The sequence below is a fragment of the Camponotus vicinus genome, unplaced genomic scaffold (genome assembly GCF_025532165.1).
Source record: "Camponotus vicinus isolate PSW18456_S1 unplaced genomic scaffold, iyCamVici1.0 SCAF_9, whole genome shotgun sequence".
In the NCBI taxonomy this organism is placed as follows: Eukaryota; Metazoa; Arthropoda; class Insecta; order Hymenoptera; family Formicidae; genus Camponotus; species Camponotus vicinus.
Window position 1 is genome coordinate 2113698 of NW_028141981.1, and position 16200 is coordinate 2129897.

At 28.1% G+C, this 16200-nt stretch overlaps 3 protein-coding genes across 5 annotated transcripts; all 3 read left to right on the forward strand.

The window, feature by feature from the left end:
* The first annotated feature begins 831 nt into the window (after positions 1-831).
* Positions 832-6696, forward strand: LOC145977424 (arylsulfatase B). Its single transcript, XM_083109397.1, has 8 exons — positions 832-1223; positions 2374-2533; positions 2919-3145; positions 3497-3740; positions 3956-4113; positions 4491-4782; positions 5069-5385; positions 5693-6696. The coding sequence occupies exons 1-8, from the start codon at positions 1104-1106 to the stop codon at positions 5924-5926; spliced, it is 1752 nt and encodes a 583-aa protein (XP_082965523.1). The 5' UTR covers positions 832-1103; the 3' UTR covers positions 5927-6696.
* A 143-nt stretch (positions 6697-6839) lies between these two features.
* On the forward strand, positions 6840-13075 carry LOC145977425 (arylsulfatase B). Of its 3 annotated transcripts, none has more exons than XM_083109399.1 (9): positions 6840-7083; positions 8772-8866; positions 9249-9408; positions 9716-9942; positions 10190-10451; positions 10774-10931; positions 11162-11453; positions 11744-12021; positions 12443-13075. In XM_083109399.1, coding segments are annotated over exons 1-9 (1632 nt in total). In that variant the 5' UTR covers positions 6840-7082; the 3' UTR covers positions 12602-13075. The 3 variants fall into 3 exon arrangements, with proteins under 3 accessions (XP_082965525.1, XP_082965526.1, XP_082965524.1); XM_083109400.1 differs by lacking the exon at positions 6840-7083 and adding an exon at positions 8592-8673; XM_083109398.1 differs by lacking the exon at positions 6840-7083 and having other exon boundaries at positions 8715-8866.
* A 1300-nt stretch (positions 13076-14375) lies between these two features.
* LOC145977232 (uncharacterized) lies at positions 14376-15547 on the forward strand. Its single transcript, XM_083109036.1, has 3 exons — positions 14376-14411; positions 14517-14777; positions 15173-15547. The coding sequence occupies exons 1-3, from the start codon at positions 14376-14378 to the stop codon at positions 15353-15355; spliced, it is 480 nt and encodes a 159-aa protein (XP_082965162.1). The 3' UTR covers positions 15356-15547.
* Positions 15548-16200: the final 653 nt, after the last annotated feature.

Below are 16200 nucleotides of genomic sequence, written 5' to 3' on the forward strand. Positions count from 1 at the left end.
TAATATAAATACAATATAAGTAAACTCTATGATAAAAGAGAAGCGCCTTATATTAATTAATAGATGCACATAGGTATCAAATAGATTTATATTTTATTTTGAATTAAAAAAATAATCCTGAGAAACTACACAATCAAAGAATAAAAAAATTTATTTTATATTTTGAATTTTTTTTCTTCACGAGGAATTATATATCTTTACTTACTAATATCACAATAATAAATATTCTGCGATATGTTACGTTTTTCAAATATATGCGTAAAGAATTGAAAGGAAGAAGAAAACTACCGTTTTAATAATATGCCAGGTGGAAAAAATCTATCGTTTTAATAATATAAATATAATAATTTTTTATAAAAAAATAAAAAGAATAATTTACCATGAAATATCGTAAAATTTCATTAAAGAGTTATATTTAATTCTGTCAGAAAAATCCAGAATGAAAGACTAGATAGAAATATGAAGAAATAGAAAAATATTTAAATATTTTTTATATAAATTTTTGATGTTAATAATTACGAATTATATAATAAATTCTTGTTAATTTCCTTTATTTTTTAATTAATTTATTTTTTTCAGATATTATAGATATTTTTTATAAGCAATAAACTTTTTAAACGTGAGAAAGAAAGAGAATGAAACTATGTCAATAAAAGAACACCGCGCGAAAAGAAGCTCTTATGTTACGTTCCCTAAATTCTACGCGATCGTAAGTCGCAGTGGGAATTAGATAAGTAGGGAGAATAGAATGTAAAATGAGAAGTAACCTAATTTATAAGTTACGTTATAAGACACGTTATATATTCTCGTCATTACGGTGATCATTAGTATATCTGCCCTTCCCGTTCGCATGATCCATTCATGACGTGCTTTCGTAGGTGGGCTATATATAAACCTGTTTATGTCCTCTTCTTGCTCTTCTGTATCCCGTAAGACATCGTAGATGTATATGCATCGTGTATATAATTATACCTTCCTTTTGTTTGCATATGAATTTATTGCTGCCGTGTAACACAAAGTGAAAAGAAGTACATAAAAGTTTATTTTCTCTCAGCACGTGTTTATTTTCATATATGTGAAAATTTTTTTAAATCGTCTCAAAGATGATACGTTCAACCACAATTGGGGGTACACTTGTTTCATACTTTATTGTATTGTTTGGAACTACATTGGGCGTATACGAATCAGCACCGCACATAATCGTCCTCATGGCTGATGATTTGGTAAGATATGTGAAAATGAAGATGTAAGACTAATATATATATATATATTTTAATCGTATTTTAATCGTATTTGACAAAGAAATAATTTTTTTAATAGTGAGGAATACTCTAACGAAATTATTAAAATAAAATAAATAAATTATTTAAATAATTATTTTTCAAAATAATGTTCTTTTAAAAATTAAAGATTGAATTTAAAAATTAAGGATCTTCTAAAAATTAAGGATTGGTTTTGTAATTGTTAAATTTTTTTCTGTTCTTGTATATTTTTCAAGAGGATTTTAGAATCTAATTAAAAAAATAATATAATTAAAAATATGATTTTCTATTTATAATTCACAAGAAAAATTTGTCAATTCAGAACTCTGCCATTTCTTTGTCAAATATTGAAATACTTATTCCATATTTATTTATTATATATTATTATAGTTAAATAGTACTATTATGGAAAAAAAGAAATATAGAAAATAAGTTTTTAAAGTAATCTTTAAAAATTGACATTTACACGTAGAAAATAAATTTTTTAATAAATTTATTTATTCGCTTGTTTTTTGCGGAGAATATTGAAACACACATACATCAACAGAGAAGCCAAAAATTACTTACGCTCTATAATGATTGACATAAACTATTATTATGTTATTTATACTTACATGGTATGTTTAATTTGTCCCGATTAGTTTGTACGAAAGTATGATTAAAATTATCCTTAGTTAAGTTAATTATCGTGGCTTACGTACTATCCACGCCTCCGCGATCAAACCGTGGATTGTGACTCATTCTAACTACTTGACGAATGCTAATTCCCTACACGTCAATTATACTTTAATTCGATCATGTAATTATTATATATTAAACTTCCGGTGCGCTATACGTATTTGTGAAAAAGGAAAGTACTCTCTACCCTTCTATACTTTAATCACATAGAAATATTGATAACGCAATGTTTTTGTACAAATCAATTTTCTCTATAAGAATCTTCTTTATAATATCACGATGTATACATACACACATATTTATCGTAGCATTACAAATACAATTTTTACAGAAATAATTGTTTTCTGCCAAAACAATAAATTATTAATATTTCAATGTAATTATTGATTATCTATTTAACGTGCCAAAGACAAATAATGCTTCAAATTTTTAGGGATGGGATGACGTCGGTTTTCATGGCTCGGATCAGATACCGACTCCGAATATAGATGCCTTGGGATATAATGGAATTATATTAAACAGACATTATGTCTTACCATCTAGCACGCCTTCTAGAACTGCTTTTTTTACTGGACAATATCCGATACGCATGGGTATGTTTTTATTGATTGCGCTCAGTAAACGATAATATCATGAAATAGTATCTCTGATCTGAATCAATGTTTTTCAAATACATTTTGCAAAATTTTCAAAAAAAATAAATTTGTCATTTTTATTTTCTTTAATTTGGAGAAGATCTCTTTCTGTGCAAAAAAAAAATAGAGAAAAAAATATTTTATGTATATTATTATATTTATATATGATTTATATTATATTTATATGATCGACTCTCACATGATAACGATAACAGGATGTGTCAATTTATCGAGCGTTTAAACAATAAATAATAAGTATAACTATAATAATGCTACAAAAATTAACATTAGCATTCGTGCGTATTTTTGCCACTCGTGTGCCTATATTGTCTTCTTCATGCAGGTATGCAGGGAGAAGGTATACAGGGTGGTGAACCCAGAGGGATTCCTCTCAATGTGAGGATATTACCGGAATATCTACGAGGTTTGGGATACATGACGAAACTGATCGGAAAGTGGCATGTGGGGTACTATACACCTCAGCACACCCCCTTGCATCGGGGTTTCGATTCCTTTCTTGGCTTTTACAATAGTCACGTTTCGTATTATAACTATAAGTATTCGTTTCAGGTATGGCATATATTTTAATTATATATTTTGATTACTTGAGCCAATTATTATTTCATAACAAATTAACATACAATCAAAATAAATATCCAAAAGGCTTTATTTTTTATTTTTAACAAAAGCGTTATTTTTAGATAAATAATATAATAAAAATTAATTAAATACACACGATTTTCTCTTACTAAAGACGATCATGTATATATATAATAATAATAATAGCGCAATAACATATATATTAAGATATTTTATTTATATATAATCCAGTACAATAATCGTGAAAATTCATGTTTGATTTATGTAATTCACTTTTTATTACACATTTTATTGTTATACTTCGATATTTTTTCATATTAGAATATGAGCGGATATGATATGCATCGCGGCGATGCTCCAGCTTACGGATCAACTGACAAATATGTGACTGATTTTTTCACCGACGAAGCAATCAGGATTATCCAATATCACGATCCATCTCGACCCCTCTATCTCCAAATATCGCATCTCGCTGTTCATGCGCCTCTCGAGAGTCCGCAAGATTATAGTCATTATGATAGACAATTTATGCATATTCGGGAAATAAATCGCCGCAAATATGCTAGTACGTAATATTATATTGTTTTTAAAAGCAAATTAAAAGTATTAGTCATATTTAATATTAATTATCAGTTACAATAAAAGTTCACATTAAATAAATAAATATCTACATATTACGCAATATTGATTTAAGTTAATGAATATAATTTTAGTATAAAAATTGACAGAATATATATAAAAAAATAATTCATTTTTTATATTTTATTATTGTTTTGTTAGAAATGGTATCACGATTAGATAATTCCGTTGGACGTATCGTTCAGGCCTTAGGTAACAGAGGAATGTTAAAAGATTCATTGATCCTCTTTCTAACTGACAACGGTGCAGCATCCATTGGCAAATTTCGCAATTACGGTTCCAATTACCCTTTACGAGGTGTATGTATCTTAAATCATAACTAACACACATATCGAATAAGTTCGTGACCTTTAATTACAAAAATATGTTCGTTCCAATCAATTTTCTTTTGATAAATAGAATAACAAATTCAATGGAATTGTAATTAATATAGTAAAGAAAAATATACATATATATATATATATATATATATATATATATATATATAATTTATTATAAATAAATTATATATTTTATTCAACTTGTGTTTAATTAAATTATATATTAAAATTTTATTTAATTATATTTAATTTTTTAATTTAAAACTTCTAAAAAAATATGTACGAACTTATGAATCGCTTTGATAGTTTAAGAGACAATAATAAAACAAGATTATAATTTATATATATAACGGTAGATGAAATATACACTATATGAAGGAGGCGTGAGAGGAGTTGCTCTACTGTGGTCACCAAGACTGCGTAAGACAGCACGTGTATGTGACGAGCTGATGCATGTAACCGATTGGTTGCCAACTCTATATTCTATCGCTGGTGGTGATGTGAGAGACTTGGGAGAGATCGACGGAATCGATCAATGGTGCATGTTGAATGGCAGTCTACCGAGTGCCAGGGACAGACTATTGCTTAACATCGACGAAGTCTCTAAGACCGAGGGTGCCATATATAAACAGTTCAAACTTCTTCGAGGTATTTTGTTATTACAATCAGAATTATTGAATCAAATAATGATTTAATTAAAATTCTAATTCACATACACAAAGATAAAATGTGGAATTATAAAGTATTATTAATGAAAATTTAGATCTTCAATTGTATGTTAAAAAATTGGAAAGTATATTTGCTCATAAACTCATAGTTTTTTGATATTCATAAAACTGTGATATTTAACAGAAATGGTTTTATAGCTCGTTAATTTATTGGCAATAATTCTGCATTAATTAGTATATTTTTGAGAAGTCATCTTATGCCTTAGGTTCAATCGAAGGCGGATACTATGATGGATATTATCGTGATATCGAAAGAATCATGCCTAGTGATCCTAGGAAAATTATGCAAGAAGATGTACCGCTGTACACCGATACCGTTTTGAAGAGTGCGGTATCAGAGAGCATCACTCGTCACCTGGGTGACCCAGTTACCCAACCTAGCACGATAATTCAATTACGACGCGAAGCAACTGTCAATTGCCGGGCTAGAGACAGTTTTATTACATGCAACGTTACCGAGTGTCTCTTCGACATCAATAATGATCCCTGCGAAACGAAGAACATTGCCGAGCAATATTCAAGGGTGAGGAGAAGTTAAATTTTTTGTACGAATTAAAATTGCATAATTATTGAGATTAATGTTTTAAACATGTGATCAGTAAACGTTTTTAGTTCAGAAGATATTTTTTAATTTTTAATACTCAAAGAATTTTAATACTTAAAAAATTAAACTATACGCTATTTTAATAACAATGCTTTATCAAATAATCATCCATTTCGTATAATTACTCGTCTAGATTTTAATCATTTATCAATCAGATAGCGAAGTTATGAAGTACTTAGCTAGATGACGTATACAATCTCTTATACAATCACTTTCCTTTTTGCAGATCTCTCGGGAACTGGATAAATTCTTGGAACAGTATGGGCATATCGTTAAGAGACAGATGAAAATACCAGTAGACTGGCTGGCAGATCCCAGAAGGACAAATAATACATGGGAACCGTGGATACCATCGGGTGAAATAATTTTAAACAATTCAGCGGCTCAACTGGCTAATTTGGCCTATTGTGTTCACATTGGAATTATTCTCGTAATAGTCACGTGCGATGATTTCATTTAAACGAATGTTACGCAAAACGTACAATTATGCGCGAATTTTAAGAAAAATGTGTTGATCAATTCAGAGCAACTCCGGAATCGACTTATCGATTTTACGTATAAAAATATCTATATTTTGAGCGTCTTCTGTTCTCCTTTTTATATATAACAAAAATCATGCAGGTTTTTAAAAATAAAAAGCGTACATATGTTATAGCATATGATAATGTAAATGTGCAATAAGTTTGTTTTCAAATGAATAAATTATAATGTATAGATATGTTAATTCGAATTACAAATGCCTCGGCGAATTAACATTTGTATAGCATTTTTCCTTATCGTTGTATGTTTTTACATACATTTTATGTCAATCTTTTCTGTCAGATTTTGCTTTGAATTATTCGCTGTTGATTTACACTGCAGAAACACTTAAAATAACGACGGATGTTTGTAATGGCTTATTTTATCATATCTTATTTGAAAACAAACTTGGTGAAAAAAAGTTTTATCGTGGATAGGTAACTTTGTAGATGATTTCAGATAGTTTCATAATATTTCTTTAATTTTTTAACATCATTTTATCTAAGTTTTTAATCATAATTGTGTAATTATCAATAGATCTCGAATGCGTATTGTCTCCATAAAATGTATGACCTAGTTGAGGATTGGTAGTTATATAAACAGTGCTGCCTGTGCGAAAGATACCTACATCAATTGCGTATGTTCAAATCTGTTTTCAGTTTTTTGCAATTGTGCGCGTAATAAAGTTAACTACGCAATTGTCAAATAGAATCAGAGTTGATTTTTGGGTGTACTTCTGAAAACCGATTACCTCCGATTTGAATGAAATTTTGTAGAAAGCTTCCTTTTAGCTTAAAATACAAGCCTGTAAAAGGAATTTTGGCGACTGCTACAAAAAAGTCATTTTTTTAAAAGCGAGATTCCCCCCACATGAGTTTGTAACTTTCCACGCGAAGCGAGGGGGACGGGGTGGGTGCGGGAGGGGGGGCCAAAGGCCCCCTCTTGCACCCCCCCCGTGTGTGTGTGTATTTGGCTTGTTGCGCGACCTTGTTTACATTTGTTACGATTTGTTTACATTTTTTGCTAGCCGTTACTCGTGGTCTACGTTTCAATTTGTGCTGAGTACGTATGTATCGTTCAAAGAAGTAACGTTAACTAGTAAGCTAATAAAGCTTTGTTCAGTATTTTTTTGTGTATATATTCTAATCTTATCTATCAAGATATGATTTTTTACAAATTGTTATTCGTGACGATTGTGTATTGTTTCAACACTTTTTTGTAGGAGTCGCCAAAATTCCTTTTACAGGCTTGTATTTTAAGCTAAAAGGAAACTTTTTACAAAATTTCATTCAAATCGGAGGTAATCGGTTTTCGGAAGTTTATCCCGATTTTTTGCCTATTAAAATAACTAAGTGCTAATTTAATTTATTTTAAATTACAATGTACTAATTCTGCGTTTCTGTTCATTGGTCTTCATGTTGAAAACGCACGTTTTTATCAAATTTGCATTAAAATTAAACAACCATTATTATTCCATAAAAACAAGATATGGAATTTTTATGTTTTCATCTCATCGTCTGTTAAATCATATCTCTGAATGTGAAAGATAATACTTCGGATCAAATTAATTTTAATTTGTGATTTATTGCATTGAATTTGTCATGTGATCTTTGCACTATAAATAATCGAAAATTATTACGTAAGACGACAAAAATTTTTTAAATGTGTCCATGTGTTCTTTTTTAATTCTTTTTAATTAATATTTTATATTGTTATTTTTTTTATTATATAATGTATTCTGTAATTAATAATATATAATCCCGTAATTATAAATAATTTATAATCGATGATATTAATAATATATGATAAATAAACATATATATCAAAACACAATCATTACTTAAATATTTTTAACGTATTCTGACATATAAAACCTTCGAACATTTTCATATATTTAAAAACAGCATTACGTAAAAAGTTTTATTTGAAACAAAATACATACATTTGCATAAACAGATATTATATAATACATAAGAGAATCTCGAAGGTTATATATATATATATATATATATATATATATATATATATATGTATATATATATGTAATATATATTACATATTTTATATATATTATATATTACATAATATATAATTTTTATATATATATATATATATATATATATTTTTTTTTGTATACATCAATAGGTAAATATTTAAAAAAATATTAAAAAAAACTTATTTACTTTATATTCGTGAAAATAATTTATTAAATTTAATAATAATGAATTTATAAAATTGCTGCGTATTATCATAAGGTGCTGTGTATTATCGAGGTCATTAAGTGTGAATGCTATCGCTGTTAGCGTATAAATTTAGTAATGTATGTCTTATACTTTGTAGTATTAAATTTAATGTGAACTCGAACAGTCATCTCCGACAATCGTTCGCTCGTCAAATGATAAGACCGTATAGGTAATCCTAGATACTAATAGTGCAAACTATAGTGAAAAAAAGTGCTCACATTGTGTATACATCGTCGAACAAGAAGATAATTTCCATTAGCTTCACTTAATATTAAATTTTCTACAAGATTATTTTAATTTTCCATAAATAAATGTAAACATAAATTACGAGATTAAGAAAAAAGAATTATATTTTTCAGTTGATTAATCGCCAGTTTTAATATAAAAATATTATTGCTATATGTGCATTTCAACATCAATCATCGATAATTCAATGTGACATTTTGTGAGTTTGATTAATTTCGGTGATCTCATCTCATTAAACGAACAAATTTGGAACGATGTTCTTGAAGAAAACAGGCTTATTTGTATGTGTTTTTGTAGTGATTATTTTAAGTACCTCATGCATCTATTTCGGTTTGAAATATGATGTTCCTATGCAGCCACCTAACATCGTCGTCATCATCGCCGATGACCTTGTAAGGAATTATTTTTATAATAACTTAGCACGTTTAAAGAAGAAGATATGATTGCACAGCTTAAAATATATTTGTGGAAAAATCTAATAAATACTTATAAAAAATTTCTTTGTCATAGAATATTTTAATTGTTCATTTCAAAAATATAATGTGCTTTAATTAACACAGTTTAATTCTAGAATATATATCCTTCTAAAATTTTTTTGTATGTTAAATATTATCAAGATTAACAACGAATTACTTTCCTCAAATCATACATTTTCTATTGTTTCTCCTTCTTAATAAATCTTCTTCTTAATAAAAGTAACACGTGTATTAAAATGTATTATAAAATATAAATCATAAAATGTAGTTTATTATTATATATTTTGATATCTATAAGGGATGGAATGACGTTAGTTTCCACGGTGCCGATGAGATTCCTACGCCAAACATAGATGCTCTCGCATACAATGGCGTGATACTAAATCGACATTACGTACTGCCAATATGCACACCATCAAGAACAGCTTTTCTCACTGGAAAATATCCCATAAGGACAGGTAATCTGAGATGATAAATTAATCATATCTAATAACATGATGTATTTTATTGTAGCAAAGAACTTCTGAAAATCATTTCACATTTTATTAGCACGTTTCATTGGTAAAAATATTGGTGCAAATTTGTCTCAACATGATATTCCATCCAATGGTAATTTCCTCGCGAAAGTTCACGTTCATTTGTTTATTCAGAATTAATATCCTTATTAATTCTTTTAGTAATAATTATGATTTTATGTGCTGTTTTGATAATATCAAAAAGAGATTAATTAAAATTTAATTCAATTGAAATGTATCGAATATTTAGGTATGCAGGGTTATCCCTTGCGAGGAGCTGAACCACGTGGTATACCTTTAAATAGTACACTTTTACCTGAGTATCTCCGAAAACTCGGATATACCACTCATTTGGTGGGAAAATGGCATCTTGGTTATCATACAAGAAATTACGGCCCTACTCGTCGTGGCTTTGACACTTTTGTTGGATATTATACCGGTTACATCCAATATTTCAATCATACACTCTACGAAAGCGTAAGTTTTGTATTATTATATGCATATATATATATATATATATATATATATATATATAAAATATGTTGCTAGAAATATAACAATACGTTAATATACATTATATTACAATGCAGTAATAATAGACTTAAGACACAAATCATTTGTCAGAATTACCGAAAAAGTTTAAACAATCTATAGTCTTCTTTTTTACTATATGTTATGAATAAGTTAATTATTCAGAAATTAAAAACAGAAAATCATTTTACAGGAACAATTGGGCTACGATTTGCATCGTATCATAGGTGATGATCACAAGATTGAATACAGATATGACTATATGACTGATCTTATAACTGATGAAGTTGAAAATATTATTTCCTCTCATAATCCTGCGAAACCTCTATATCTGCAAGTGGCACATCTTGCCGCTCATTCTAGTGATGCCGAAGAAGAAATGCAAGTACGTAATTGGAAAGAAACGAATGCTACTCTCGGTTACATCGAAGACATAAATAGAAGAAAGTATGCAAGTATGTATCATAATATCTTTTGATTGCAATTATCGTAAGTATTGTATACGTTAACAGATAAAAATCAAATCGAATTTACACAAAGAATATAAAGTCGTTTCTCTTTCTTTTGTGTTTATTTAACCATAATTTTAGATAATCTCTTAATTTATCAATCAGTTCTATAATTTCAAACTATTCAACAAAGTTTTTTAAAATTATTTCACATGTTATTTTGCTTCCTTTTTATTTCAATTATAATAACGTTATTTGCAACGTTGTTTACGTTTTTGATGATATCAATGATTCGAATTTATTAATATTTGGAATTATAAATGTTTAGGTGTCGTTGCCACTTTGGATGAATCAGTCGGTCGGGTGATCGATGCTTTAAGAAAAACAGATATGTTAAAAAATTCGATCATCGTTTTCATATCCGACAATGGAGCGCAAACTGAGGGACTTTTGCAAAATTATGGATCTAACTATCCACTCAGAGGGGTAAATGCAATTTCGTGCAAATGTTTTGAGACTGTAACTTTACATTCCTATTCACACATGAATTTTACTTAATATTATTAAACGAGAAACGATATAAGTTAGCGTTATGTCGAAAGTTTGCGAGAATAGTTATTTAGATAAAAAATTTCGACAGAAGAAAGAATTAAGATCTCTATATGGATTTTGAAATTACATATAAAATTAATAGAAATGATTTTTATTTATTTCAGTTGAAATTCAGTCTCTTCGAAGGCGGCGTTCGCGGCGCAGCGTGCATCTACTCACCCTTAATTGATCGTCCGTCGAGAGTTTCCACTCAATTGTTTCATATTACTGATTGGTTACCGACATTATATTCTGCGGCTGGCGGTAATCCGAATGATTTGAAACATTTAGATGGTTTTGATCAATGGTCTGCAATCAAGAAAGCGAGAGATAGCAAACGGAAATCAATTCTCGTGAATATTGATGAGAAGGAAAATAGCGAAGCTGCATTAATAGGACATTATAAACTTGTTACAGGTAATACACACACACATACACACACACACACACGCACACAAAATAATTATATATATAAGTAATAAACTTATATATATATATATATATATATATATATATATATATATAATAGAATAATCTTTTTTTATATTACATATTATTTATCATTTATTTATAATTTAATTTTGAATAATTCTTCCCCTCAGCATATCTTCAGTTTTACTAAGTATTTATATATATATATATATATATATATATATATATATATATATATATATATATATATATAAATGCATTTCTTCTTAATATAGATACATCCGAGTACCAGAAGTATTATAATTATAGCGGAAACAATGTATTGTATCCCAAATATAATGCAACGACCATCTTAGCATCGCCAGCTGCGTCAGCTATCGCGAGTATTTCGATTTCTACGTTAAACGCTAGTAAAATAATGCAGTTGCGGAAAGAGGCCACAATAATTTGCAAGAATTTTACGGATTTTTCCAATTGTACGAATCGCAGCTGTTTGTTCGATCTCAATAAGGATCCTTGTGAAACTACAGATTTATTCTCGAAGTATCCTAAGGTGACGTTAAATTATGATTAGAAATAAATACATCTTTATATATTTATAATAATAAATACATCTTTATATATTTAATATTAATGAAAAATAAATTATAAATTACATATAAATGATATTTTATATGATCAATACATAACGAGAAATTAATGATTTTTTAATCTGAATACATGAGTCAATTTTAAATCTTACAAATACATTTTTTAATTAACTATGACAATTATATTGCATTAAGATAATAATGGCTATTAAATTAATTGTGCTATTAAAATGTGTAGCCAATGTGAGTTATGATTTTACGATTATTAGGAAAGAAAATGACTCTCGTGAGAATTATTATTATTATATATAAATATCGGTACTTATCCAGACAAGATAGAAGCAAAAGCAGAGATAATTCAAGAATACGTCGTTCCATTTGCAGGACGTAGAGAGATTGAACATGTTCATCGATCGCTATAAATCAGTCCTCATGAACCAGACGAACGCACCCGTCGATCCTGCTGGTTTTCCATGTAATTTTAACGACACTTGGATGCCCTGGTTGCCGGATGACTACCAGTCGATTAGCATATCACGATGAATGAAGAAACGACGAAATACATTAAACTATCGTTTTGAGAAATGAGTGGCCCGCATTGCCGCTGATAATTAATTATCTGACATATGATAGCAAGTATCGCGCACATTCGTCTTCAAAGAGCGATTCATAAATTATTTTAAATATAAATTTACAGACTAAGCATTGCATAGCTGAAAATTGTATTTGTTAGTTATACAAGCCTGTTATGTATTTTACTGTACGCAAGTGAATGTACATCGATTACTTATTAAATGTATCGTACTTTGTGTTTAATATTTTGTTTTTTTGGTTGCTAAGATAATTTATCTTATTAAGTTTCGAAATTATTGACAATTAAATTTATCATAGATCTTTAGAAAGTATATGCCAAGAATTCAAAATATTCGCGATAGACTATCAGAATGTCAATTAAATTGTAATATAATTGATCAAAAGATAGAAAAATAAAATATATATAGAATTTTTTCTCATTAATTTTATGGTTTTTAAAAATAAGAATCTAAACATAAATATTCTAAAAAAGCAGTTTAAAAATCCATTATCGCTACCACTCAGTTACGTTCATTTCTATAATGTGTGAATTAATATAAGTGATCATATAAAATAAGATATATTTATCACACATTAGAATTTCGCGTAATTACGCTGTTTATTGTGGCTAATTGAAATGGTTGTTTGTTTGATACATATTACTTGTTATTATATGAATTATGTAACACAATACGGAACTCAAATATACGGAATTAATTCGAATACACGTGATATATCGATATTTCGCTTGATGTATTGTGACATGAATCTATTGACAAGGTCATTATAATAAATCATATCACAATAAGTTAAACATATTATTGACATATCAGATATATTCCAATTAGTTCCATATATTGGAGTTTCAAATATTCCAATTAGTTCCGCATTGTTATTTGTAATTCATAACAAATAACATTTATCAAGCGGACAACCATTTCAATTAATCATAATCAAACACGTGTGAATACTATCGCTGTTAGCATATACATAAATATAGCAATGTATATCTTACACTTTGCAGTGTTAAATTTAATGTAAATTCGGGAAGAGTCAACAATCGTTTGCACGTCAAATAATAAGACGACATAGATAATCTTAGATATTAATAGTACAAAACTATAATAAAAAAGTGCTCAACCTACATCATTGAAAGAAAAGATAAGTGAAGTTTGCCTCGAGAGCTTTCCAAAACACTATAATAAAGTATTTCTTCATTGAGTACTTTTCGAGTTATGAGGCTTGAAATCATTTCTTAATTTTACATAAACCATAAAATATCTAGCAAGATATTCATTTTTCGATTATCTTACCCTAATACTTTTATGCACAAAATAATGAAAGAAATCAATTGGTATAAAAACAACTGTATGTTTTCTTTACACCAATTGATTACTCTCATTATTTTGTACATAAAAGTATTAAGGTAAAATAATCGAAAAATGAATATTTTACAAGATATTTTACGGTTTATGTAAAATTAAGAAATTATTTCAAGCCTCATAACTCGAAAAGTACTCAATGAAGAAATACTTTAATATAGTGTTTTGGAAAGCTTTCGAGGTAAGCTACAAAGAATAAGTCATAAAAAATAGGGAGTTCCATTTAAAAAATTGAAGATGACCTTCACGTGACCTTCAAATGACTTTTCATAGTCAAACCAATAACACCATCTTATGGACCCCTTAAAGTCAATTAACTTTTATTTAAAACATTTCTTTCTTCAACGCTTTGTTTTTGAGATATGTCGCATTATCAACTTAAATGGGACACCCTGTATGTATATATATATATATATATATATATATATATATATATATATATATATATATAAAATAGGAATAAAAATGCATTTCTTCTTAATATAGATACATCCGAATACTAGAAGTATTACAATTACAGTGGTAACAATGCATTGTATCCCAAGTATAATGCAACGAACGTCTTAGCATCGTCAACTGCGTCAGCTATTGCGAGTATTTCGATTTCTATGTTAAACGCTAATAAAGTTATGCAGCTGCGGAAAAAGGCCAGAATAGTTTGCGAGAATTTTAAAAATTTCTCCAACTGTACGAATCGCAGCTGTTTATTTGATGTAAAGAAGGATCCTTGCGAAACTACAGATCTTTCTTCGAAGTATCCTAAGGTGACGTTAATTACAATTAAAATTAGAAATATGTCTTTATATCTTTAGTATTAATATTTTATACAATTAAATACGTAGAAATAGATTTTAATTTACATAAAATGATATTTCTTGATCAATACGTGATGGAGAAGTAAATAATTTTTAATTTGAATATATGGGTGACTTCTAAAATCTTCTAAAGACTTTTTTTATTAATTATGCTAATAATATATCGCATTAAGATAATAATGGCTATTAAATTAAGTGTTAGTATCCACAATATCTGAATATTTGATTTTACTGTTACTAGAAAGGAATTGAATTTCATATAAATTATTATTATATGTAAACATCGATGCTTATCAGAAGAGCAATAGCAGAGATAATTGAAGAATTCGTCGTTCCATTTGCAGGAAGTAGAGAGATTAAACATGTTCATCGACCGCTATAAATCTGTTCTTATGAAACAGCTAAACGCACCCATTGATCCGGCTGGCTATGCATATCACTTTAACAACACTTGGATATCCTGGTTGCCGGATGACTATCAGTCGATCAACGAAATGCATTTCACAATGAATGAAGTTACACCGTAATGACGAAATAAACTATCGCGGTGATTGTCTCGATGATATGGTACCGTCGCCGATAATTAATTAACATATACAATAGCAAGTAATCGCATATTCGTCTTGAGAGAGCAATTCATAAATTAATTACGCGCAGAGCTGTGATCTAAACAACTATATGCAACTGAAAATTGTACTTAATTATATAAACCTGTTATGTACTTTACTATACACAAGTGACTGTACATCGATTACTTTTTTGAATATATTAATTTTAAATATATTAATTTTGCGTTTCATATTTTGTCTTTTCTTTGCTAAGATAATTTATTTTATTAAGTATCGAAATTTTTTACAATTAGATTATCGCAAATCTTTAGAAGATCCTTAATATATACCAAGATACCAAATATTTGCGACAGAGATTATCAAAATGTCAATTAAATTGTAATATAATAGATCAAAAGATAGAAAAATAAAATGTAAAGATTATAGAATATTTTTTCTCATCAATTACATGATCTTCAAAAAGAAAAATCAAAATATAAATATGTTAAAAACGTAAAAATCCAACATTATTGCTATCGTTAAATTATGTTTATTTCTACGTGTAAGTTATATAGCTATTCATATTAGATAAGATATATTTATCACACACCAGAATTTCGCGCAATTTCTCTATTTATTGTAGCTAATTGAAATGGTCATCCGTTTGATAAATGATAATAATTACTTATTATATTAATTACGTAATGAGGAATTTCATACTAATTCGAATATATGTTATATATCGAAGATACCTTTGGCATATTGTGATATGATTTTTTAATTAACTTGGTTATTAAAATAAATCATATTTTAATACGCCAAAT